The sequence below is a fragment of the Neltuma alba genome, unplaced genomic scaffold (genome assembly GCF_004799145.2).
Source record: "Neltuma alba isolate B1F8T4 unplaced genomic scaffold, ASM479914v2 tig00013636_pilon, whole genome shotgun sequence".
Classification (NCBI taxonomy): domain Eukaryota; kingdom Viridiplantae; phylum Streptophyta; class Magnoliopsida; order Fabales; family Fabaceae; genus Neltuma; species Neltuma alba.
In genome coordinates this window covers 71,311-93,583 of record NW_021637820.1, presented here as the reverse complement: position 1 = coordinate 93,583, position 22,273 = coordinate 71,311, and the positions used below count along the sequence as shown (strand labels likewise).

Sequence of the window (22,273 nt, the reverse complement as noted above, 5' to 3'; positions counted from 1 at the left end):
GATAAGGCATCGCCATCAGTTGGTGAAACATGGAGGTTAGATGCAGAATCAAATTCAAAACCTGAGTTCACATCTCAGAGAAAAAATGTTAAATGATGTTATGTCATGAGTGGGGGGCACCACACGTGTTTAGAGACAAGACTTGTTCTAATTTTGACATTCTTAAAGCAAAATCTCTGTTCCTGACACGAGTGTGGGAGACCACCACCACCATCATATTCTTCCCCAACAAAACCCTAACACACAAGCAAAACTCAGGCTCCAAGTTAGGTATATATATAAATAAATACTATACATATTGCCTTCCTTTTTCTTTTTTTCTTTTTTTTGCCCTTTTCATTTTTATCAACCCTTCGAGCACAAACTTTTGAGTTCCAGTTTCTTCTTCTTCTTTTTTTTTTTTTGGGTTCCCTGTCGGATTACTTTTCAAGCTTAATTTGTCTCCAATACAGTTGTCATTTTAACTTTTAAATCGTTAAACTGTGTTCCAAAGGATTAGATAAGTTATGTGAAACTTACGACACCTCTCGCAAACATATATTTGATTCAACCAGGTGATGTGTGAGTGTGACATTAGTTTTTGATCATATCAACTATAAAACCAAAAAAATAAGTTGTATTTCCAAGATTTATGTAGTGGTCTGAATTCCCCAAGATCCTTCCTTCACAGATGTCTGATGTTGTATCTGATTTCATCTTAAAATCAAACTCTGTTAAGCAGAATTTCCATCAAATAATTTACTCTGACCTGGTAAGATTTGGACAGATGATATAACGAATTTACGGTATTTAAAACTCAAAACTAGGTAATGAGTGCTAGGCTGTGGGCCTTGCATTTTGGAGACCCTGAATCCTTTTGTACACATGACAACATGCGTGTGGAACGTACTTCTATAGAAGTTCTAGCTGTGAATTATGTGGTTCAAAGAATTTTCTCTTCTGCTTCAAGATCATGCTGAGATGAATTGGAATAGAATTTAATATATTACAGAACCAGAACTCAAAATCTTTCAACATGGAACAGAGTCTCATTAGTCAGAAGCATTGTAGCTATGCACTGAAGTGAGATGCTATACATTTATAATATTGGTTTATATAACTATCATATGTAGCCTTGGTCATGGAGACCACTGGTTTTTCTGGGCAAACTCTACTTTTGCTTTTTTAGCCCACCCATTAACTAAGACAAAAATGTATGGACAGTAAAAATTGAGAGGAAACTTGTTGGGAGAAGAGTTTATGCATTAGATTAGCTAGCATCTGTCTGCTCTGGTGATCTTCAGCCTTTTCACACTGGTCAAGAACATCCTGTGATAAATGCATTGAGAAATAATTACCATAAGTGACAGGCTTAGCTTGAACAAGAAAAATCCCTTTTCAGAAAAGAAGATCAAAGCCAAAGTTTGGGTTTGATCTCGAGATATATTACTTACTCCCATGGCACATCTCCAACCATCATCCAGTCCCCTTCTTGATCCTCATAAGTTAACACATGAAAATTTCCAGAATGAAGTGGTTGGGAATTAGGGCCTGAAAGAAGGAAGGAAATGAAAAACTTTCCTGATCTAAACATGATGGTACAGATTACAAAAGAAAGAAGAATCTGCAGAGGAGGGAGAGGAAGAAGATTGTAATCAATGAGGGTTTTCATTAGTGCTTACAGAGAATGGTGGTCCTGAACATGTGGCCTAAAGCTCTGACAAGCCCATCATAACTATGGTGTGCCAGAAGGTTCAATTTTCTACCAATTGGTATGCCTTCCATGTACACTTTGACAAATAAGGAAGGCCCTTGGCTCCACTGGTTTTGTTTCTCCACAAGAGTGCTTCTCAGTATGGACTTGATTGGAGGCCAATCTGAAGTTTGATTCCTGAAACATAAATCTCCAAGAATTCATTTCTGAATCATAATTTGACATACACTGAGACTATAAAACCCATGAAATTCTCAAGGTTTCAGGTTAGGAAAAAGAGAAGTCTGCAACAGGGGGTTCATATCTGCAGAAACGTACAGAAGTTTCATACACGAATCATGGTTTTATATACAGAGGCAACAACAAAACAAAAAATGGAAACGAAACCCATGAAATTCTCAAGCTTTTAGCTCCAGAAGAGGCCTATTGTACCACAAAACTTCACATATGCGGAGACAAAAAGACCATTCACTGATCATGGTTTCATATACAGAGTAACAGAGACGACATAATAGCCCCCAAAAAAAAAAAATTAAAGGAACAAAACCCCTGAAATTCTCAAGCTTTGAGCATCAAAAGAGTTAGATTCTTTGACATTACGAGAGAACAAGGGAATGGGTAAGGTACCTTGACCTGGGATTTGAATTGGAAAAGCCAGGTTGAGAAGGAGAAATGGTAAGACCAAGCCTCAGGTCAGTGATCAGATCAGTTCTGGAACTGTTAGTATTTCTACAAACACTTGAGAGACACGAAGAAGATGAAGAAGCTGCAGGTTTCACAGTCCCAGAAGGGTAATTACTGCTATCAATTGAAGAAGAAGAAGATGATGATGATGATGACTGGGTTTGCTGGCCATCGACCTGTTCTCCGGTTATCATCTTCCAATCAACCAAAAACTGATCAACACTGAAAAATAAAAAGCGGCCACATTGGCCTGCCTATATATATACACATGATATACGCAAATACAGTAAAAGGAAATTTCATTTATTAGCATTGTTGCTTTCATATTCACACGAAGCAATTAAAATTTTAATAAACAGAGTATTTGGATAACAAATCTAGATTATGGAAAAAGGTTCTAAATTGATTAATGCTTTTGGCTAGACAAGCTACTTTAAACATCCAGAGATGTAATGAGAGAGAGGAGTCAGAGATTGAATGGGTTCTTCTGTTGGTTTTGATTTGCCCTGAGGGTGGGCGACATGTCCACAAGGCCTAAGCTACATGGTCTTTAATTAATTAATTTTTTAGAAAGTTTATGTTGGTTGGAACCCTAGAAATCCACTTTATTTTTTTTTTCCAAAAATCATTTATGGGTTTATTTTATTTTTCAGGCCCTGTTATTGCTTTATTTAAATTTTTTGCGTGACACTTCCCTTCCCATCGTGTTGTGAATTTTAAAGATGAGAAAGGGCCAATGGTTTGCCTAAGGAACACAGTGGACATGCACACCATGTATGATAATTAATTAATTAATTAATTATAATAAAATAACGAAATCAAATCATTAACACAGAGAAAAGTATGGTATTGATAAAAGTACCCTTTCTCATACAAATTCATTAATAGTATGAGTATTCTTAGTTAGATATAATAATCCTATGTAAATTATATTTTAATATTAAACCTTTTTGCTCGTTTGAGAGGTTGGATGACAACATTATTTTTGTTGGTATGTTACGTTATTAGATCCTTCTCCTTTATTTATGTATATTAATGAAGTGATTTTAAAAATTCACATTTGGTCGAGCAATTTTTAAATACTTTGCATAAAATAATCAATTATATTAGCATGAAATAAAAGCTTTTTTCCCCTGTTTGTTGGCCAGAAAAATGAAAGCTTTCTCACTTAATGATAATGTCACAAGGTACGGTGACATTTTGGACCACTTGTTGTTTGAAAAACCAACGCAAGAACAAACTCTATTTTTCCAGCTGAAAAATAATAATAAAGGAAGAAACACACATCGTTTCTTGCGATTTAATTCAAAGCAAGCTTATTTTCAATACTTAAATAAATATAACATATTTTTGTTATTGCAACGGTCAGTACTGGCATCCAGGTTTTTTTCATTTTCAGCAACAAAAAAAAAATACAGCTGATATTTAAAAAACTGAAAACAATTATTCCCACTCGTGACAGTGTAATGTTAATAAAGCAACTCAAGTCTGGGCATGATTTGTTGATATTTATATGGGATATTTGGAGGTTGTTCTGCCTCCATTTTTTTTTCGTTAATTCTTTTTTGTTTTGCTCCCATTTAATTGTTCATATTAATATTATTATATTTACTATCAAGGTAAATTATTTGAATCGTAGATTTTCTTTCTTAGGCCTTTTTGTTCCCATAAATAATAATTTTTTTGTGAACAAGTTACATTTTTTTTTGCATATTTACTATCTTTAACTGACTTTAATCCATCTTTAGTTGGGAAATTAAAGGAAGATGATAAGTGAATAGGGGAGAAAGAGATGAATTAGGATCACAGAGTTAATTACCCAAAAGGATGAAAACAATGGGAAAAGGGGTTGGGAAGAGAGAGTGCATATAAAAGATAAGAAGGATGGAGAGAAAGGAATGGCAAGAGAGGGAAAATGGATTGCCTGGCGAGAAAAGGAGTACTATCCAAAGACGTTTAATGCAGCACAAGCCTTGACTTACCACAGGTCGGACCCTATTTTGGCTAAACTTGCTTGCATTTAACTCTTCCAATACTACCCTATGATCCTGACATGACTACTTCATTATTAATTCACCGGAATCCTAAATATGAGGTCCTACTAACTATTTTTTTTCAGTTATATTTATAAGACACGTATAACATGTTTCAGTAACCTAATCTTAAAATGTACTACTCCTCCGGTCCTTAATATAGGACCCAATTCTTGAGTTAGTTTTGGTCCTAAATATAAGACCCATTTCTCATATTTATCAATTTTCTCTAAATTACCCTTATGGATATTCCTTCAACCATAATTAAGTATAAGAGAAATGAGGGGTATTAAGAAATATGACTATGGTATTTTAGGGAAAATGTGCCACTTTTCTTATAATCAACTAACTTACCTAACTTCCTTAATCTAATCAAATTAGTTAAATGGGTCTTATATTAAGGACCGGAGGAGTAATAATTTTTTAACTTTATTTATATATACACTTTTCTACAAAAGCAATGAATCACAAAACCATAGTACTCCTCGGGTGGCTTTTTATAGTAAACAATCTTTCTCATAGTTATACCTCTAAATATAAGAAACAACTCATTTTTGTTTGAAATCTTAAACTAACCTTTTCATTTTTATCCGATTAAATATACGTAACTTATTATCTTTTTATAATAAATTTTTATTTATTATCTCTCATATATCATTTTTATAAAAAAGAGATATAATTAGAAAAAAATATATATTTATATATCTTACATAATAAGAAACGTAGCGAATAATAAGTTAGTGAATTGGATTGGATGAATGTTGAGAAGGCGAATAAATTAAAGAGCGGGGTTGGTAGGAAGAGGAAGCCGAGTTCAGGATGTTGGGGTAAGTATTATGTCTAGCCTCAACAGGCAATATCGGGATTGCATTGAATGGGCTCTATTAATTTCTCTGCTTTCCATTTCAAATCTGGCCAAACCACACCCCTCACTCCTCTCTCTCTTCTTTTTCCTCTTCCTACCACTTTCCCATCATCAACAACTCCCAACAATTTAAATATATGTTCACTCTTCATTATATTCTCTAACTTATTAATTAATAAATCCACTCCAATTTCTGTCTCTCACACATAGGGATAATTAATCTCCAGGTCCTTATAGTTTCATCTGATTTTTAATTGGGTCCTTATAAAATTTTTTCTTTTTATCAGATCCTTTTACTTTCGTGTGTTTTTAATTAGGTCCTTCTATTTTTTTTTCTTTTTATCAGGTCCTTATAGTTTCACTTATTTTTTAATTAGGTGCTTTGTAGTTTTTGAAAAATTATTTATTAACTTTATTCTTTAAAATTAATTTCATTTTAAATTAATAATTATATAATTGGACAAACTAATTAATATAATAATTTAGTAATTAATTAATAATCAGAATAATAATTATACTTAAGTATAAATTATTTATAATCATATTTTAATTTTAGAAAAATTTATTATTATAATTTGAATTTTATAATTATAAAAATTTGAATTGAAAATAAATAATATATTTGTTTAACTAAAAATTTAAAAGAATATTAACATAAGATTGTTACAATAATTTATTATTTTTAAAATGTTATTATTTGTAAAATAAAGAATAAAAACTACAAGGACCTAATTAAAAACAAAGTAAAACAATAAGGACCTGATAAAAAGAAAAAAAATTATAAGGACTTGATTAAAAATATATGAAAGTATAAGGACCTGATAAAAAGAAAAAAAATTATAGGGACCTGATTAAAAACCAGTTGAAACTATAAGGACTTATATATTAATTATCTCCTCACACATATCATTTAACAAGAATGATTTATATATATATATATATATATATATATATAGGATCAAATTAAACGAGAGTCTATAAAGATTAGGGTGTTACAATCAATATGTTCGACTTTGCATTCTGCACTCTGCAGCCATGTGTGAGTGAATAATAATTTTATCACGATTATGATGATTTATAGATCATTGATTAATTAAGTGCAGGTTAACATTTTAATTTAATGATGATTATACTACCTCCAGTTCTAAACATTTGAAGAGGTTAAGAAAATAAGTTAAGTTAGTTATTTATAATAAATATGTGTTGTCTTTTCTAAAATATCCTTGCCAATCAAGTGTATTGGCTACAGCTATCATTATAAAAATGACTAGCTTAAAAAAATATATAAATATAAGAGACAAAATGAATTGAAGTTTTATATTTAAGATCAAGATAAAAATTAAATAAAATTTTATATAAAAATCGTACAATTTTACAAATGATATGGACTCTGGTAATAAATAAATGGAGAGGGCTTTAACAATACTCATATCCATCTACTGACTCAAGAGTACAAGCGTGGGGCAAAAATTAAAAGGTTTTGTAATTGAATTCAATTGGTAGCGATGTGACCTTTGAAATTAATTAGGAGTGATGGGTGATCTCAAGTGACATGAATTATGCGGGGAACTTATTTATAGCCTATAGGCATTATAGACAAAAATTAAAAATAAAAAAAAATGTTGGCAAAAGTATTAAAAACTTTACAAATTGTTTTATAAATGATGCAGTCTGAATTATACAGATGTAAAAATTAATTTATGAATGTAAATTTTTAAAAATTTATTTATTTTTTAAGCTGAGGAGACAATAGGTGCATGTGAGAGAGTATAGGGGGGCGTGGTGAGGGATTAAATGGGATTAATGACACAACAAACGAATTAAAGGGAGTGAAAGTGAATGAAGTAATAATAAAAGAATAGACGACAAAGAAACATGATGTCAAAGGAGCAGCAAGGTCTTTGGAATTTGCACACCACACAATGTTCTTTTATTTCTCTCTCTCTCTTTTCCATGACCTTTTCTTCCATCCTTCACTGCTTCTCTTGCATGCAACAGCCTCCCCTTACTTGCTACCTGTTTGAAGTAGTAATTTTAGGATAAAAAAATTATCTCAATTTAAGTAAATATATTTTTTTAAAGTACGTTTGTTAATTCTTCAAACACCCCTGCAGTCATTTTAATTACTCACACACAGTCCACATTTTTTTTAATCTAAAACAGTGCAAGCTCCTACTCAGCTCCCTCCTATCCGTAAATATAAATATAACACGCTTTTAACTAATACATTTAAAAATATTAAGTTTATCATGAAATTTAAACAATTTTCAATATTAATATTCTTATTAGATACTCTAAATTTCAACGTCAAATAAATTTCCACTCTCTTTTACTGCCCTTATTAAATATGAAAGTAGATGAGAAAAAATATTTAATACTTATTGAAAGCATCAAAATATTTTATAAAATAATGGATTACAAATAATTCTTTCCATAAGACTTCTTATAATACGGACCATCGGGAGTATGCATTGAGTTATTCTAAATAATACATCAACTATTGCCATTAATATGGTCTAAGAAAAGCCAAAGCTCTCATAGCGCACGTACACACACACACACTTTTGTAGTTTTGTTTATAAGCTAGTTAACAATAATATTATGTCTAACAAAAAAGGTTAGTCCCCACAATACGGTGAATCAAGTTTTGTATTTTTACTTGGAGAAGTGCTCGTGTTTAATGCCTAACAGTACCTCAAATATGGTTCCCTTTCATAAAAAAATACTTCTGTTTATTAAAAAAAAGTTAGTTTCAATATGTCTCACTAAAATTTAAAAAAAAAACCTTGAATATCATTAATTTTGCTTTAAATTTTAACAAATTTTTAATTTTACTCCTATTTAATATATATAATTTTTTTAAAAAGATAATAATCTGCATAATCAATGAAGGGTGAAATAGTATGCTCATATTAAAAATTTAATAGTGTTACTTATAAATATGATAAAAAAAAATTCTCTCTTTATTACCTCGTAAATATAACTAGAATAATGCTATATCTATACTACAAGGAAAAAGCTAAGTTTAATTATGAGACAAGCATGCCGACGTGGCATTCTCAGGCTGTGACTAGTATAATCATTCGAGAGGCCATATAACATTATGATAGTACAAAGAATTTAAGATAATAATGAGGCTGCAGTATGATCATATATGTATATTTTGCACGTAAGTGAAGTGATGGCGTCCAATAACTAAATTATTAATAATTCAATTGGAATGAAGGGAACGCGCAGGAAGCAATTATTATGACGTTGTGTACTATTTTGGTGGATATGCCAATCCATGAATCCAATTTGCAAGAGTTTTAAACTTTTATTAAAATTAAACAAAATCCAATAATTAGAACAAATTAAATAGTGATAGTACGTGGAGGAAGTAGGGCTGGGACGAGACGAGTGACGAAAAGGAAAACGAATTAAATAAGGTGTGGGCGTGAGTGAGAGAAGTTCAATGTGATCCAATTATTACTCACACCCAAAAGCGTATCAACCAGTCACGATGCCACCAGAAAGAGGGAACACTGTCTTAACTCAAATTCTACCCCCAGACCTCCCTTTATTTTTACTACTGCGTTGTACTGCTGCGCTCCTAATTTATATTTCCTCCTGTACTAATTCTACCAGCTAGTTCATTAATTTGAAAATATTAAAAAAAAATTAAGTTAGTTATTTGTAATAAATATGTGTTGTTTTTTTCAAAATATTTTTACTAATCAAGTATATTGGTTAGAACTACTATTGTTAGAATGATTACCTTGAAAAAAATACATAAATGTGAGAGACAGATTGCGGTCTTATATTTAGAATCAAAATAAAAGTCAAACAATATCTTATACCAAAAACGAAAATAGTATTAGAAATTAGATTTTATATTAAAGATCGAAAAAGATAGAATTACCAAATCATATTTATTCACATTCACATATTTTCTTCCTAGTAGATGAGACCCTCACCTTTGTTTAATCCAATGTGATTGGAGTGAGATGAATGGGCCAGGACATTGAATTGGTGAGGGAGGGAAGTGGTGAGTGACGTGGCAAGGGGCAGTGACATGATATTATTTTTATGCTACCTTCAGCGGCAACTTTTCAGCTGTGACTCGTTTTATTGCTACTGATAAGTGTTAGTGATAGCTGTTACGTTAATGACTTAGCAGCGACCTTTTGTTTTAGTGGTGACTTTTTGAACAGTAGATGAAAGTTTTTTTTTTTTTTTGTAGTGGGCATTGGTTCAATGAAATTTTTTTAAAAAGATAAAAAAAACAAAAAGGGAAAATAATCGTATTATATTACGCGGAGGGAATCCTCAAAAAAGGATGTGAAACGTGAAAGGCATAAATAAAAGTGAGGAGGGGACAAACAAGGGACAAAAAGAAGAGATTTGAAACTTGCAAGGTAGAAATGGTCCGATCTCGGATATATAATTGTGTCCACATTGGCAATACTATGGCTAGTTTTCGTAAGACAATGGAGCTCCTTCCATTCATCACTCCTCTTTCTTATTTCATCATGGAGCCATATGCCTCTTTCAATACCCCAGGACGTGATATTATTATCTAAAATTAATCCTAATATCCATCTCATCTAAATTCAAAATATTCCTCCGATTTTAAATATAAGACCCATTTTGTAGTGTAAGTATAAATTACACTATAAAATATGTCTTATATTTAGTACCAGAAGGGTATCTTATTCAGTCAAATCAAAATATCATATATAAGTAGTTGAGATATATTCCCAGCACTGATTAGGATCACTTATATGCTATAGAAAATGTAGGTACAACACAAAATATTTCTCATCGTAAAAAAATTTCACCACACATTTTATCTTTCGTTTTCAATATAAATAGCTAATTTTGATAGATTGAGAAAATTAGTTAAAATTAATTAATTATAAAAAATATGAATTAATTTTTTTAAAATATATTTTTTAATCATAACTACTCTTAAATGGAACCTTTTTATTATTTGTAATTAGCAATGATAGTTTAAAAATGAAATATCAATTTGAGAGACATAAGTGATTGATATGTTATGTTTATGAATAGATTCATTTCTTAACTAATTTTTTAATTTTTTACATTAAGGATCAGAGCTAGTATAAAAATACATTGAGTGACTCCATTTATATCGATTCGAAGCTGAATCCAATATGTCTTTCTCCCTCTACTCATTTTCTAATGCCCATTCTAACTACCAAACATGCCTTCAACTCCTTCATATGAAACTCTCCCACGTGCCTCCCATTTTCTCCACCACTATCGAACAATATAATCACACCCATTATTTTTTTCTTTGGTATGCACAGCCACAAACTTATATATATATATGCATGTAATATATAATGTATTAATTTGAATATTTGCAGATTTTAAATATTTGCAGATCAGACGGCTTCATTTTTCGACCTGTTATGAGTGCGAAGAATTAACAATTCATTATAATAAATTAATTAACGTCTGATTGATTGCTTTATGAAATATCAATATGCCTAACTACTTTTTCAACCAAGCCAACTGGTGCCTACCTATTTTTCTATATGAAGTCTTTGAAAATTTATCAGACCTACGGCTGAGACATACTTAAACCTATCTATCTAACTGTTTCCTTATTTGCCATATGAATTGCAAGTGGCAGCTAATTGGCATGAGAATTTAATTTTTTTCCTGACACATAGCCTCAGTCGAGAACATGTAGATTAATTTAACCTAGCTACATGGCTATATTCATAGATACAATTCAATGTACTTATGATGGATGCCAACTTTTAATTATTTATTTTCTCTTTTCTGTCTTTTTTTGGTGGAGAGAGAGATATAAACCTCTACGATTTGATTCTGAACTCTTTTTGTGTGTGTTTGTATGATTGCCAAACTTTTTTCTGGTTGTTTTCCGTCATATATTTCTATTATAGGAACTTGTTTCCCATGGTTTCCTACTTTTACCAACATAATTGCATTTGCACCTCCTATACATAATGGGAAATTAGATTGAATATTACAACTTTATTAATTTGACCGCAAGAGAGGGCAAAACTGGAGCAAATTAATCACTCCTTTCTCAATTCTCCTAATTAATTCCCAAGTCATCAAGAAAAGAATAGTTATTTATTATTCTAATTTACATCTGACCCAGAAAACTTAATTGACATCTTAAAATATCAAAATTACTGTAAATAAAGGCAATTAATTAGAAGATTTTGGTTAATGATGTAGTACAATTAAATTAGAGTTTGTTTGTAATAGCAATGGTAAGAACTTTTAAAAACAGTTTTTAAATCATGATAACATAAAATAAATATATGAGAAAAATTATGTCTCAACTTAGGGGAAAGTATTTATAGGCAATAATTACAAAAAGCAGATCCAAACCGGGCCTTGGACAATGAGAAAGTCACACATATTTGCATAACCTAAATTTATTTGATCTTGTTGCAAAGAAGTAAAGCTTCTGGAAGGCGGGAGAGAGTGAGGAAGAAGATTTGGATTGTCACGGCTTGCAAGCAATGGCAAAAGAAAAAGGTTACTGGGTCATATCCGCCCTGGCTACGTTGCTTTACTTGAGCATGGATCTCATCTCACCTCCTTTCTCTTTACTGCTTCCTTCCATTATTTATCTTACTCTCACATTTTTTTGTCAGATAGCACTTTGTGTGCAGCTTAAGCATCATGAGCTCCTTCTCTGTATGTTTCTCTGTGCATATATATAAACATATATATATATATATTTACATGTACATGTGTAGTAGTCGATCGTAGATCTGATGTGTTCTCTTTTGTTTCAAAATGAAGGATTGAGAGAGACATATGAGGTGTGGGGGGTGGGGCCTCGTGGGGTGAGCTCCCAATAGTTTCAGCTTTGTGTTACACTTCAGAGCCAACCCTACTTATCATACAATCCAATACTGTTCCCCACAATTAGCTACATGCCTAATTGGTTTCCTCCTTTTCATTTTCATGAAACCCGATAAAGTCATCTTTCTCTGCCTTATTTGACACCATAATTAGTGCTCCCGACATTTTCTCCATTTTTAATCAACACTTGTTTTACTGCCAGCCATGCATATATATATATATATATATATATATATCTGTATATCAATATCTTGTTTATATAATATTGACTTTCATTTGTTTTTCTGTTTCCTACGTCCAATAGTGTACTTAATTTGATTAATTAATTACACCCCCGTGTGCCTAATTAAGATAACCGTCTCTCTATCTTTTACTTATGTGTCCTTGATCCAACTATTTATCATATTATCTCCAATCTTAATACTACCTCCAGTCCTTAATATAAGACCTTGTTTAACTTTTATTTTGATTCTAAATATAAGACCCCAATCCATTTTGTCTCTCATATTTATAAATTTTTTTCCAAAGTAACCCTTCTAACAATGATAGTTTTAGTCAATGCATTTGATTAGCAATGATATTTTAGGAAAGACAACACTTATTTAGGACAAACAACTAACTCAACTTACTTCCTTAATCTCCTCAGATTAGTCAACTGGCTCTTATAATTAGGACCGAATGTAGTATAAGAGTTCGTTTGATTTTTATTTTGGTTCTTCTAAATATAAGACTCACATCTATTTTGTTTCTCATATTTAATTATTTTTTTAAGATAGTTCAAGTTAATACATTTGATTGGCAAAAATATTTTAAAAAACAACACCTATTTATTATAAATACCTAACTTAACTGGTTTTTTAATTTACTCAAATTAGTCAACTAGTTCTTATATTAATGATAGGAGGAAGTAATTTTTTTTGGCATGAGAGCCACGTGACAAGAAGTGGTTCATGCCTGTCATGCAATTGATTTTAAATCTGTGACGATGCTGCTTATAATACACCCACACGGGGACTGATTTCAATTAGCCAAACAGTACTTTCGGCTTTTATATACGATCACTTGATCAATTCTTTTCTGTTGTTAATCACATTCACAAGCCGCAGGGGGCTTACTTGGATTGAGTCGGTTTCCATGGCCGACCCGAAAAACCTTTTGGGCTTGCGTTCCCCCCACCCCGCAAATAACGTCGGTGCCGTGGCCCGGCTCCAATTGATGGAAGGATCTTGTTCAGTGTTCACAGAGCTACTCGGAGTCCACTCCTAATTAGAGACAAGGCCGCACACATGCATTGAACTGATATTTATTTCATTGCCACGTGGCACCAGCCAAGTCTTGACTAATTTTAAAAGATTAAAAAAATCATTAAATTACTTAATCATAATACATTATATGTTTTCTCTAAAATACTTATATATATTATTAGGTTATATATCAATTTATAATTGAGACAAATTATTTTAAAAAAAAGATAAATATAAGTACTTTAAAATAATTTAATAACTTTTTTAATCTTTCTAAATTAGTGGATTGCTATTTATATAAATAAATACTGATGGAACAAAATGTGCTTTTCTCTTTATAACTTGATGATGAAACATTCCATGCATCGATATACATTTGTTACGTTTATAGTCTCTGATATTATTAATTTGTCTTGTCCTTTCGACCGCACAGGATGGTTTGGTATTATGATCATACGAGAAATCAATGCGACAAAACAACTGAATTAAATTAAATGATTAATTTTGACATATCGCTGTTAGGGATAATCAAGTCTCCTGGGTTTGTGCATGTTGATGAGCTGGAGTGAGGGAAGCTTGTTGGTTTCCAGACACGAAACTTGCAGACACAGTACTGTCACCCACATTATGACTAGGATCATTGGGTCTAAGCAGCAATTCCTCGTCCCCTGGAACATCTTCCTTGTACTTATACCAGTTTGCCCAGTACAGATAGTTAGCGAAGTTGATCACACTCAGCATCGCCAAGAACCAATAGAATAGCTCCGCATGCACCTGGTTCAGATCCTGCCCTTCCACCCAGCCCATCTTGTTGCTCGTTCGCTTCCTCGTCACCGAGTTTATCATATCTACGAAAGCTGAGCTCAAGTAGTATCCCATGGCTAGCGAAAGCCACGAGAATGAAGTCGACAGAGATCGCATGCCTACACGAATGCATGCGTATGTCAGTTTCTAAATATGATATAGTGATCGATTCAATATAATAATCATTTAGTGTATATATGTGCATATACCTGCGGGTGCTTCCTTGTAGAAGAACTCCATGAGGCCGACGAGGGTGAACATGTCAGCGATTCCGAAGATCGCGTAGTGAAAGGAAAGCCAGAACAAGCTGATTTTATGTTGGTGCTGGTTGAATTGGTTCTTCCTCTTGACTTCCACGATGCCGGCGACGGCCATGGAGATGGCTGAGAGGACAAGACCCACCCCGACTCGCTGGAGGTGGGTGATACCGTTGGGGTGGCCGGTGATGCGGCGGAGGAGGGGGACGAAGGCGAACTCGTAGACAGGGATGAGAAGGGACATGAAGAGCAAGGGGATGATGGGGATGGAGGCAGCCGGGACCTCGAAGTTTCCGATTCGGGTGTTCATGATGGAGCCTTGTTGGACCGACACGGTCTGAAGTTGTGCCAGGCACGTGTTCATGATGATGGTGCTCAGAAGAATGGGCATCATTCTGGTTAAGATCTTCACTTCTTCCACCTGTGTTACTGTGCACACTTGCCATTTCTTCGCTTCTGTGGTTCCTTTTGGAAGAACGGCCGCCTTGTCCAGTAACCTGCGTTCCCAATCACCAAATTTTAATTCCAGCATATATCATCAAAAAACTTTGTGACTGATCTATAGAGGGTTGCCACCTAAGTTGTTTAGTGTGAGGCATGGGTTTTTCATGACGATTTTTAACTTGGTATAACTCGTGGGCATTTTCAGGTACTTGCACCTTCCGATTCTTGACTGCCACCACCAAAACCTGCCAATGAATTAATACGATTAAGACTTACAGAAATTCATAGAACTTATAGGAGATCGGTAACAATAAGTGAGTGTCTATATATATTAACCTCCAAGACTCTGAGCAAAGGGCTATTCCCTGGTTCACGGACACGATAGAAAGGCTTGCCCAAGGTAATGAAAACGAGACCAGCAGCAGCACAGGACATGGAGATGATGAAACCTTTGTCCCAAGCCTTTTTGACAGTGCTCACATAGATGACGAAGGTGACTCCAATGGAGGCGCCGAGAGTGATACTGAGGAGAAGCCAGTTGAAGAAACTGGCTATGAACTTCCGCTCCTTTGGGTTCTTATAGTCGAACTGGTCGGCTCCGAGAGCCGGCACGCAGCCTCTGATTCCACCACCTCCCAGAGCCAGCAAGTATATGGAAGCGTAGAACAGCGCCGCCTTCGACCGATGCACGCACGTTGATTCGCCACATGGGCCTGCAGGTTGAAGCTCCTTGTTATGTGATTGAATCACCAGCAACATGTATCCCTGCAACTCAAATTTCTCATCTAATTAATAATTAATCTCAGACCAAAGGGAAGGGCAGGGTTAGAAGTGTAGAGTTTTGATGTTACGGACAAGTAACTGGATAACACCGAAGAGGAGGCAAGTGTTGAGGCGAGTGAGGTAAGTGTCGGAGATGAATCCGCCAGCGATGGTGAGCAAGAAGGCGGTGCCAAGGAAGTTGGTGGTGGTGGTTGCCGCCCCGCCAAGGTCAAAGAACATTACCATCATGAAATATAGTACCATGCTCGCCATGTTTGCCACGAATCCTATGTTGTCCAGGAACATCATTGCTGCATATCCAAGTGCCATTCGTACATTAATTAATTATTGCTCGCTTCTGTTATTCCTTTTTCTCCGAACCAAACTAGATAATCAAACGCTGTCTATTTTACTCACCGAACAAGAAGTACGTAGCTCTAAACCCTCCCTGCTTCACGTTCCTCATAGCATGATACTCCACATCCTTCATCTTATCTCCAACCTCTTCTTCCACACCCTATAATTTTTTTTAAGGTTATTAAGCCGATGACGATATTAATGTGTCTGTGCGTGCGTGCGTGCGTGCGTGCGTGCGTGTGTAGGCTTATATATATAAAAGGAAAATGCAATACGATACATAGTTTGTAGCAGTAAAGATTTCAGGAGAGTTGAGTGACTAAAAAGGGATCGAATATATAAACACCAGTTCCACCTATTTCAATAAATCACATCATCTGAGAAAAAAAATCTGCGCTGTGGATTCATGCATCAAGAAACTATTTGGAAGAGGGTCATAAACAAAGCTCTCTTCTTTAATTTTACACCTAAAAAGATGTCTGAACAACTGAAAAAGGACGAAAAACAAGCAAGTTACTGCATCAATCCCTATCATATATATGGATATGCATATATATAATGCATGAACCATAACAACGAATCAAATCAAATGCAGGAAAATCCTTTCGTGGCCATCAAAGGTATGCCAAACATTACAATAACTATTACCATGGCGGACAAGCCCAGAAGAGGAAACTCCTGACGAGAACTGATCAGACGAAAAGACGAAGGAGAATATGTATATAAGGAGAATCAGAGATTATTACCTATGCACACGTTGTGTTTCGTCTATATAATATATATATATATGGTGTGTGTGTGTGTGAGGGAACAGATGGAGATAGAGAGAAAGACAAGAGAGTATTGTGAATGACGAGGAGGATAGCAACCAGGCGCTCCCAATGATGACAAATGATCGGCGTTCACTGACTTCCCAAGACACAGCCTTGCACGAGTTACAGTTTTGACAAAACTGACTTATCACTATGCAGGAATCTTATTCTCGTCAATGTATTACATACTATCATCCATTGCTTCTCATCAGTTTCAATTGCCAAAACTGCTGAACGAAATATATAATTCGCTTTTTTAATAATAAATGAGTTATACTAATGATCGTTAACTTATGAACAGTAGTATGACTGAATAGGCTTTTTGCGCTGATTTCTTACTTGTTTAATTTTCTTGTTTAATAAGTTGTACTATATATTCACATTATAAATGACAATTATTTTTTCGTAGTTTGGCATAGTGTGGTTTCAACTTCATTACTAAGGTTTTTGTGTTGAGATTATCGCCATCCTTTGCGCAGCTCTATTGTTGATTCCCAAAAATGCAGACCAAAATCCAAAGCTACTTCAATGTGTTTTGTTTTTTCATTTTTGGTTCTTTAGCCTGCAGGTCAAAATCACAGGTCACTTCAGTTCGTTCATTTCACAGTTATTTCCAGTTTTGATATCATTTCTAATTTTAACGCATCTTCCGATCTGCCTACCCCCACTCCTCAAAAACCTGAATTTCCTCAAATAAAATTCATTCAAGTTTTACGAAGGAGACAATTGAGAGAAGTACACACACAGACAAACGTGTCCTTATACTTATCGATCAGCAACGGCTTTGCTTCTGGGTGTGATTTAATCAAGTCATGATGTGGTATACAAAGGGACTCTTGCTCTAGAGCTGAACTCGATCTCACGTCAAAAGTAGTATAGGCTCTGCGCTAAAGCAGAAATCCCAGACGCCATGATTATTGAAAAAGGAACACATATCTTTGATAAACGGGGCATAAGTCTCTAGAGCTGAATTTCATGATTTGTCTTCTTTTTGCTTCTTAGTATTAGAGAAATGGATATTATAACGTATAAATGGATATATAATGTAACGTTATATAAAGATATTTTAGAAAGATAATGTTATATTACTCCTCCGGTCCTTAATATAGGATCCAATTCTTGAGTTGGTTTTGGTCCTAAATATAAGACCCATTTCTCATATTTATCATTTTTCTCTAAATTACCCTTATGGATACTCCCTCAACCATAATCAAGTAGAAGAGGGAGAGAGGGTATTAAGAAAGATGATTATGGTATTTTAGGAAAAATGTGTCACTTTTCTTATAATTAACTAACTTACCTAACTTCCTTAATATAATCAAATTAGTTAAATGGGTCTTATATTAAGGACCGGAGGAGTATTTGTTAGAATTAAGTAATTTATTTAGTTTTTTTAATTTATGTAAATTAAATAGTTTTTACATCAAGATTGGAGAAATACAACACTGGACCATAGTTGTCAATTATAATATCATAAACTATATTCACAAAACCCTTCCTTCTACCATCTATACCCGCCAATAGTTGTCTATTAATGAAAAATGAAAATACATGCATGACGAGAAGCAGCAGCAAAAGTTCCTAAACGAGACGTCGTCTAAGCCTAATTTGTTTGTGTTCGTACGACATGCGTTTTGTCAGAAACAAACGATGTCGTACTCTCGTTGGTGCCCGCCTCCCGGAAGCGCGACTGGGAAAGAATTTTAGGGTGTATTTAGATAAGCGGTGGAAGAAATTACTTTTTTCTAATCTGACTTTTGCATAAGTCAAATTAAATAAAAGTCAGATAGATGATGTGATTTATGTTTGTATTAACTTTTACAGAACAGTCAGTTTGAGAAACTGAAACTTGTTTGGATAAATAATAAAAAAGTAAGTTTAGATACAAAATAACTGAAAATGATATAAATTTTATTAAGTAATATTATAATAGTAAGTTCTAAGCAATAAAATAAAAACAAAAAGATATCTTTTTTTTAAAAAAATATAAACATTAAGTAAATAAATGAAAAAATAGCATGGTGCTTTTTTCTTCTTCCAATTTTACGTTAGTATTTACTTTTGCAATAATTTATGTTCAGTATTTACTAAAAAAATATTTCCTCACCCCGAACTGCTCCTCACTCCAAAAGCAAAAAAAAAAAAAAGCTTCTACCCAATAACTCATTAGACCCTGTAAGCCCATCACAAAAAAAAGTCAATCCAAACAACTTCAAAATCTCAAAAGTAGCTTTTACTGGTAGAGACGTACGAAACGCGATGCCAAACACACCTTTAGTTAGAAACGCCGGGGAAACGTCTCGAATTTTCTCCGACGTACATGTGCGTTTCTTCGTCGCAAAGGCAAATCGAGTGTGTCAATTAGAGTTGTTCGTTTCTCTTGGGGATTAGACCAATTTCCACTATCTGGCCAAAAGAAATAATCAATTTCTACTTCCTGCTAATACAGCAATTGACTGGAAGGAAGATAGAGAGATTGAATCGAAGGATGGAAGTGAGAATTGGAAGACGGGTATCGAGGGGTATGCTGCCTCTGATGGCGCTTCATACATTTAGCGAGTATTATAGGTCAGATAGGAAACCTCCTATTACTGCTGGTCTTATTGCTGCAAATACTCTCATTTATCTGAGACCTAGCTTCTTGGAATCAATCCTTCCTTCTATAGATGAAGTCTGGTTCAATCCCTACCTCATCCTCAAGGTGGGTCTTTAATGATGGTTCTTTATCTTCCTTTCTCAATTCCTTTTTTATTTACCTGCCGCAGACGAATAATTTTCCCTCACGTTAGATTGTTTGGACGTGATCACAATTTTCTATGGCTATGCTTTGTTTGTTTAATTTCAAACCATCATTCCATGTATTGAACTATCTCATGTGCAATTGGGTACGGGGAAGTCAGTAGTGCGCTTCTTAAGAGTTTACTTCTTTGAAGCATGGAGAGATTGTTGCAAAATTTGAAGAGTACAATACTTCTTGAAACGTGGCGTGTTGTCCTGTGCAAAAATTTGGCACTTGTGGGATATAGAAATAACTGAAATCTGAATTGCATATCCTTCATAGGTTAACATTGTAGTGGCTGAAGTCTGGATGGGATAACACTGTAGTGGTTATCTCTAATGTGCAAGAATGTTCATGGTTTCTATCAGCCCAGGAATGAGAGCACCAATTACTTAAATATTTGGAGCGGATATGACGGGGTTTTCTTCTTCCAGCGTTATTCAATGAATGATGATTTAACGTGTGTACTTGTTTTTCAAAGACCCTGATAGTACTAGGGCCAGTTATTCCCTTTAATTTAAAGGAAGTAGATGCTGTGTACTGGCACTAATTAGTAGTTATCTGTTGATTCAGCTTATCAGATTTCGCTACTGCGATATTGGAATACATGCCATGCGGATCACTTTTTGTGTCAATTTATATAATTTAAGTCTGTTAATTTCTTGCCATCAATAAAGTCAGTTTTTAATTTTAATGCGTCTTGTTATCAGGGACATGGTTAATTTAGAAGTTTGAGATGTCATTTCTCCTTTTCATTATTTATCCACATTCTATAATAATTATTGATTATTGATGGAGTGATTTTATTATGAAATCATGTTTTAAACTCTATTGAATCTATTCATTGATCCATAACAAAAGTTTTGAGTTTCATGTTATGATGTGTTTAATGCTGAATATTTAGTCTGTTTTGAAATTGGTCAGATCCTCAGATGTTAATCCTATTCTCTGTTCTTGCAGCGCAAGGACCTGAAACGGTTCTTCTTGTCAGCATTCTATCATATCAGTGAACCTCACCTGGTCTACAACATGCTGTCACTTCTGTGGAAGGGAATGCAGTTAGAAACTGCAATGGGGAGTGCTGAATTTGCTTCCATGGTGGCTGCCTTGCTTGCTTTATCCCAGGGCGTCACTCTAATGCTATCCAGATCACTCCTCCTATTGTTTGACTATGAGAGAGCTTATTACAATGAATATGCCGTTGGGTTCTCTGGTGTCCTGTTTGCCATGAAAGTTGTGCTTAATTCCCAAGCACATGATGAATATACTTACGTACATGGAGTGATAGTACCATCCCGTTATGCCGCCTGGGCCGAATTGTTTCTTATTCAAATGTTTGTACCTGGTGTCTCATTTCTTGGTCATCTTGGTGGCATACTTGCTGGTCTGCTTTATCTGCGGTTAAGGGGTGGCTACTCAGGCTCAGACCCCCTAACTCCGCTCATCGGGGGTCTTATCGGGGTATTGAACTGGCCTTTCAAGTTTTTAAAAAAATTATTTCGGTTTCGCCGGGGGAGGATCTCCGGCAGGGGAACTGTCGGTAGGGATCAGAGAAGAAGAACTGCTCAGTCTGGTGCATGGAGATGCCAGATATGCACATATGATAATCCTGGTTTGCTAAGTTTATGTGAGATGTGTGGTGCCAGACGAAGTGAGAATAGTTCTACACCTCACGTATGGCACCGTGAATCTCGTGGTCTTTCTGCAGAGGAAGTGCGTCGTTTAAGGGTTGAAAGATTTGGCAGGAGATAATGAAATTTAGTTCCCACCTCTAGCAAATGACACAATGGGATAGAAATTGTTTGAATAATATACGTGGATGATCAATCTGGCATAAGAACATGGATTTCAGCTATTCTATAAATAGTTGAGAGGCTATACCGTGAATTGTGTTTCGGCGACGCCAGATTGTCTGTATGTAAATGACATTGACATGATATCCAAACAAGATTCGCCTCATTTTCATAGATATACATGCCTCGTTTCATCATTTACATTTTCATTTATCTATTAAGGTTTTAAGAGCAGTAACAGAACAAGCTGGTGTTTCTTCTTGATAATGTGAGAGAGAGGCTGCAATCTTTTTGCAATAGTGTTCTCTCTTTTTTGTAGAGAGAGAGAGAGAGAGAGAGAAGTCAGGTCTTGTTTGGTTGTATTATCCATTTTTTATGTTTCTGAATCAATTGGGTAGAGTAGTTTATTAAAAAATTACAAAATATATTTGAATTATTATTTTGAAAAATATATTTGAGGTGAATATAGGGTAAAAAAATAATTATTTTGTTAACGTAATTATCATTGATGAAAATACGACTAACTTTAAAATTATATATTTTGTTTTTCCAGAATAAGTTTTACTTTCTCCATCTCTTTTTATAAGCAACATTGAAACCCATCCCGTGGATCAAAATGTTAGTTAAAATTAGTTAAAGACAATATATGTGTAAAAATTAAAAGTTCTTCTTCTAAAATGTCTTTATTTATGGGGAGGGGAGAGAGTATAAGAGAGAAAATAAGAAAATTATTATAATAAAAAGAATTATGAAAGAGAGAGAACGTGTGATGAAGAGATTATGGTTTAGAAAATGAGATAATAAATATATTGAGTATTAAAATAAATAATTAATAAGGACAAAATAGGGAATTCATTACAAAAATTTTAAACAACTTTCAAATCTTGC

The 22,273-nt window shown here is 34.1% G+C and overlaps 2 protein-coding genes and 1 pseudogene across 2 annotated transcripts; 1 reads left to right on the top strand and 2 right to left on the bottom strand.

Moving 5' to 3' along the window:
• Window positions 1-1,237: 1,237 nt before the first annotated feature.
• On the bottom strand, window positions 1,238-2,611 carry LOC114738616 (auxin-responsive protein IAA31). The gene is made up of 4 exons (XM_028926686.1): window positions 2,321-2,611; window positions 1,662-1,870; window positions 1,434-1,530; window positions 1,238-1,308 (listed from the first exon to the last, which is right to left on the bottom strand). The coding sequence occupies exons 1-4, from the start codon at window positions 2,569-2,571 to the stop codon at window positions 1,254-1,256; spliced, it is 612 nt and encodes a 203-aa protein (XP_028782519.1). The 5' UTR covers window positions 2,572-2,611; the 3' UTR covers window positions 1,238-1,253.
• An 11,294-nt stretch (window positions 2,612-13,905) lies between these two features.
• LOC114738614 (protein NRT1/ PTR FAMILY 4.5-like) lies at window positions 13,906-18,862 on the bottom strand (annotated as a pseudogene).
• Window positions 18,863-19,105: 243 nt separating this feature from the next.
• LOC114738611 (rhomboid-like protein 14, mitochondrial) lies at window positions 19,106-21,565 on the top strand. Its single transcript, XM_028926682.1, has 2 exons — window positions 19,106-19,514; window positions 20,553-21,565. The coding sequence occupies exons 1-2, from the start codon at window positions 19,302-19,304 to the stop codon at window positions 21,342-21,344; spliced, it is 1,005 nt and encodes a 334-aa protein (XP_028782515.1). The 5' UTR covers window positions 19,106-19,301; the 3' UTR covers window positions 21,345-21,565.
• The last annotated feature ends 708 nt before the right edge of the window (window positions 21,566-22,273 follow it).

What these genes read in the sequence shown, in the direction of transcription:
- LOC114738616 (XM_028926686.1), bottom strand. Translation starts at nt 2,571, where the DNA reads ATGATAACCGGAGAACAGGTCGATGGCCAGCAAACCCAGTCATCATCA. An exon ending in AATTCAAATCCCAGGTCAAG is followed by an intron (nt 1,871 to 2,320) that starts GTACCTTACCCA and finishes TTTATGTTTCAG; the next exon opens with GAATCAAACTTCAGATTGGC. An exon ending in GTTGGAGATGTGCCATGGGA is followed by an intron (nt 1,309 to 1,433) that starts GTAAGTAATATA and finishes CATTTATCACAG; the next exon opens with GATGTTCTTGACCAGTGTGA.
- LOC114738611 (XM_028926682.1), top strand. Translation starts at nt 19,302, where the DNA reads ATGGAAGTGAGAATTGGAAGACGGGTATCGAGGGGTATGCTGCCTCTG. An exon ending in ATCCCTACCTCATCCTCAAG is followed by an intron (nt 19,515 to 20,552) that starts GTGGGTCTTTAA and finishes CTGTTCTTGCAG; the next exon opens with CGCAAGGACCTGAAACGGTT.